General features: G+C 40.0%; 1 protein-coding gene across 3 annotated transcripts in view; it reads right to left on the bottom strand.

The window, feature by feature from the left end:
- The window catches only part of CCDC148 (coiled-coil domain containing 148), a 186,214-nt gene that overhangs the window by 126,979 nt on the left and 54,138 nt on the right, over positions 1-5,097 (bottom strand). For all 3 annotated transcript variants that reach the window (XM_019522362.1, XM_019522363.1, XM_019522365.1), the window contains one exon: positions 1,610-1,816. In XM_019522362.1, coding sequence (XP_019377907.1) covers positions 1,610-1,816 — 207 coding nt within the window. The remainder of the gene's footprint in view (positions 1-1,609; positions 1,817-5,097) is intronic.

The following is a 5,097-nucleotide window of genomic DNA, read 5'->3' as shown; positions in this document are numbered from 1 at the left end:
AAACACTGGTCTGTTTCCAGTCCTGGGAGCTGAGAAGTCTCTTAACACCTGCATCTATTCTAAGGGGACTAAACCCAACTACCTAATAAAACCCATGAACCTTGCTCGGTTTTCCAAGCAGAAACTCAGTGAAGAGAAGTTCCATGTTGCCATACGTACCAGAGTAAAGACACAGAAAAAGTGTAATCTTTTAGGTAAGATTAGATTTAAGTGTCACATTTCTAACTTCAGTCATACTCCTGTAAATCCAGAGTAACTCTGTTCAAGAATATGGCCCAAATGTGGGGATTTGTTTGTTTATTTAGCACCATCAATTTGAAAGAACCAAAACTACCTTTGGTTGACCAGTAAGAGTTCAACAGAGATGACAACAGTGAAGTGAGAATCCTGTGTGTGCTTTCAAGTGTTAATTTCTCTGCAACTGGAAAAATTGCAAACCCCAGTTCAAACAAATTTTAACATGCCTTTTATAGATTTTTCATGCTCAGAAATGTGATTTTCCCCCTTTAAGTGCCTTAGGCGAAAACATCATATCACTTTCCTCTTCTTTGTGTTTAGCTCCTCCCCTTTCATTCTATTCTCTACAGAAAAGGAGTTTCCAACACTGTTAAAACACCTTTCATAACGTTTGTGAAATACTAGTAAAAACTACCTATCTAAGAGAGAGAAGAGCTGTGGCTTCCATTTTTTTCAAGTTCTAGAAGCTGTAATTTCTCACAAATAAACAAAAGAAGAAATACTTTAACAGAAACGTTGTTCTTTAAATTCAAATTTTTCAAAATATGTGGATGAATTTATCTAAAAAGCTTCTGGATTTTTACATGAAAAAATCCATTTTTAACCAGCTTTTAAATTTTTTTATACTTTAAGTAAACAAGTAACGTATTCCAAACCCTAACTCAATTTAATGTTTTTCATCTACCTTTTGCCCATTTGTTCTCAACCAGGTTCTAACACTATGTATTTACTCCACTCTTAGCCCTTTTTTGAAAGGATTTAATGCAGTTAGCCTTCTATCTTACCATATCAAACACAACTCACATTGCTAGCAAAGATAAACAGTTTAAAATAGTGGGGTACAACACTAGTGGAAATATGACATAATTTTCACTTCCTTTCACTTTGTTATTCATGCATGCTTTTGATGGATCAGATTCAGAGCTGGTGAAAATCGGTATAGTTGCATTGATTCCAATGAAGCTGTATGGTTTTATGCCATTGAATGATAATTTAAACCACCAAAATTAACAGAAAAAAGAAATTATAAAGCTGTTTCAGTGTACATGAGTGTCCCTATTGTCAGTAAGGATCAGAGCTATGAAAAGAAGGAACCGAAGTCACTTGCAGTTTAAATGTACACAAATCAATGAGGTATAAACATACAGATCTTTGTCAAAAGATCATATGCTTCTTTGTTCACCTGGAGGCATTTTCTTTTCTTATATTAAAAAAAAATGCATTGCCCAGAAGGATTAAACCAAAACAGTAAAAACAAATAAATGTCTCAAGATACTGCATCTTATACAAGATTTTGCTGAAGTTAATTTTGAGCCTACCAAGTTACACCTAACAACAGATACATGTGTGGTAGTTTTGTAATTTGGCCTACCTTTCCTTTCAGATCAGCACAGATTTCCTGTTGCTTTCGTCTATTATTAGCCAACATCATTTCTGCCTCATGAGCAGCACAGGCTTCAGCAATAGTCATTACGGCCTTCAGTAAAAAGGCTTCTCTAGCCTGAGCCCAGTTTAACATCAAAGCTCTATGTTGATTCCTAGTGAAATGATACTGGTCCAAAGCTTTTTCGTGAACAACCTAAAAAACAGATATAGTTCAGAAAGATTTAAAACCAGACATAAATGAAAGGAAAATCATTCTGGACATTATTGCGTAACTTGCAAGTCACCATTTACATTAACGGTATTCCTATGGAATCAATAATGCAGGTCCTGAGTCTTCTGTTGGGTGCAGAACACCTCCATTCCTTGCACTTGAATGGCACCTAGATTTCTCCTAGTCTCTCTCTGTAGCACATAACAGTTTCATCTCCCAAGGACTAAAATGCTTCATTCTAAACCAAGTTATATGGTTCAACATAGGGGTAATTGGGTAGTACTTAATGGTCTGTAATGTCCAATGGTCAGACTATGTAATCTAATGGCCCCTTCTAGGCTTAAACTGTACAGCTCTGAATGTTGGAAGTACTTTATATAAGATACTGAATAATTTGTAAAATCAGGCCCTTAATGGCAAATTCTGTTCTCTCATGGCTCCACTGAAGTCAATGATGCAGCACTGATGCAATACAGAATATGCCCAATTGTTTTTCCTAATGGAAAACAGAGGAATAAATTTGGATTCTCTGAATAAAAACTTAAAAAGAGATGGGAACCTAATATTGTCAAAGAAGCCACCAACTTTGCTATTCCTACTTCCTTTTGGCCACTTAATTCTCCCTTATCAATAAGGCTTGAGAGTTCAAGGGAGTAAGATCAGGGCCATATAGTACAAACAACCATGCTAAAATTAATAGGGATGCTTGTAAAAGAAGGTACAACTAGGGGTGAGGGAGGTTTGCAGAATGAGACCTTCATATTCTACGTTTTTTTGACAGGTACTTTATTTACTTGGATTTCAACTGACTCAGAGATATAGTAGGAAAGGGCCTATAGGACGACAGACTGAAGGATAAAGAGGTCTGGAAGGGCTGGCAGCTTCTAAAGGGCATAGTATTGGAAGCTCAACAAGAAGCTAATTTCAACATGATGGAAGCACAAGAAGAATGGCAAGAGACTGATGTGACTGCACAAGGAGGATTCTAGCATGCTTCAGAAGCAAAAGACAACATACAGGCAGTGGAAGGATGGGCAAGTCACTAAGGAATCATATCAAGAAATAGCAAGAACTTGAAGGGATAAAAATCAGGGAAGCAAAAGTTAAAAATGTTACATCTAGTGAAAGAAATTAAGGACAATAAGAAAGGATTCTATATATGTGTTGGTCAAAAAATAAAGACTACTGAAGCTGTAGGTCCACTACTAATTAGCTATTAACTAAAGGCATAAATGAAGTTGCTGTTCAAAAGCTGCTTTGCCTCAGTCTTCACAAAAACAATAAGCTACAAGTAGAGAGCTAATGAAAATTATATATACAAGGAAGGAGAAAAGCTGGGGGTTGTGAAAATGGAAGAGATTGTCAGACCACTTTTGATGAGTTTAAATAAGTCAGCAGGGCCTGACAAACTTCAGTCCCAGGTACTGAAAAAAAATGACAAAAAAGGATCTCAAAGATTATAGCAATAATATGTACTGGGCTGTGCAAAGCTTCAGTCGCCAATTCAATTTGGTGGAGATGTGGCCCGATTCGATGGCTGAATCTCTGAATCAAATCAGGAAACCCTTTAATCTCTCTGAATTGATTCAGAACCCTCCCAATCAATTCAGAGAGATTCGGAAAGATTCAGAGATTCGGACATAGCCACAGCTTTTAATGTTTTTTCTACATACCTCATGGTACCAGGCGACTCATCAATGCTGCAATGCTCAGGCAGATAGAGCATCCCACAGGAGTGTGGGGGGCTCCCCAGCACGCTCAGCAGCAGACCCAAAAGTGGACCAGAAGTACTTCCGGTCCACTTCTGAGTCCACCGGGGAGCGCTGGGGAGGCACCCCGTGACCTCCTGGCTTGGCAACTGATGCCTCCTCGCTTTAGGGGGTGGGGAACCTGGGGTTCCCTGCAGCTGACTCACAAGCTGAGGGGGGCACGGGGGAGCCCCCCTGTGTGCTTCCTGGTGGAACCAGAAGTGGACTGGAAGTACTTCTGTCCACTTCTGGGTTCACTGCCAAGCATGCAGGCCCCCTCTCCCACACGTTCCTGTGGGACACTCCATCCACCCTAGCATTGCGGCATTCATGAGCCGCACCTGGTACCTCAAGGTATGTAGCAAAAACATTTAAAGCTGTGTCTGTGGTTTAATCGCTGATTCTCTGAATTAGCATTGACTCTTCAGATTCAGATTCAGCCGAATCGAACCGGAGACAGTGATCTGAATCAACCAATCAAATCATTGTCCTTGATTCAGGCTGAATCCAAATCTGAATCAAATACAGACTGTTTTGCAGACCCCTAATATGTACAAAGTTGGGGTTGGGGCTTTTACAAAGGACTGGAAAAGTGCTGAAATAGTGCCCATCTTACCAAAACATAAAGGCAAAAAATAGGACCTGTACCATTATTGAGCCGGTTATCTATTCACTTTGTAGTAATTTTAAATGCATCAATGTCAGAAAGGCAAGAAGTTTTGACTGGAGTTCCACTGGGGTCTGTCTTGGGTCCAGTGCAAGTTAACCTGTTTAATAATGCTGTGGATGCCAGAACAGAAAGCAAATCTGCAGATGACATGAAATTGGGAAGGACTGAAGACACATTAGAAGAAAGGAGTAGAATTCAGAATGATTTTTATAAATCAGAAAGCTGGGCTAGAGAAAACAGACTGAAATGTATCACAGGCAAATGCAAGGTGCTATACCTGGGAAGAAGAATCAAAAACACAAAAAAAGAAAATAAACAGGAAGATAATTGGCTGGATGACAACCCAAGTGAGAAAGATCTTGGGGTTCTGGTATACCCCAGACTCAACATGAGTTAGCAATATGATGGAGTTGTAAAAAAAACAAAAGCAAATGCAATTCTGGGCTCCATCAACAGTAGTATTAGGTGCAAGCCACAGGTTTTGGGTGTCATCAACAGGAGGACTGGGTTTAAGACATGCCATCCATTCCAGCACAGACCGGGCTTAGAGTACTTTGTACAGTTTTGGGCTCTACATCTTAAGAAATGTGTGGGAAAAGCTAGAGAGGATCCAAAGGCAGACAAATATGATTCATAGATTCATAGATTAAGGGTCGGAAGGGACCTAGTAGATCTTCTAGCCCGACCCCCCGCCAGGGCGGGAGAACAACAAAAAACCCCAAAAAGAGAAACGGGACTCAAACGAGTCCAGCCAGGTAGGCATCCAGCCTCTTCTTAAAGACCCCCAGGGTAGGGGCCAGCACCACTTCCCTTGGAAGTTGGTTCCAGCTCCTAGCCGCCCTAAC

Source organism: Gavialis gangeticus, unplaced genomic scaffold, assembly GCF_001723915.1.
Source record: "Gavialis gangeticus isolate Ggan-Ray unplaced genomic scaffold, GavGan_comp1, whole genome shotgun sequence".
In the NCBI taxonomy this organism is placed as follows: Eukaryota; Metazoa; Chordata; order Crocodylia; family Gavialidae; genus Gavialis; species Gavialis gangeticus.
The sequence above is the reverse complement of the archived record's forward strand: the minus strand, read 5'-3'. Positions and strand labels throughout refer to the sequence as shown.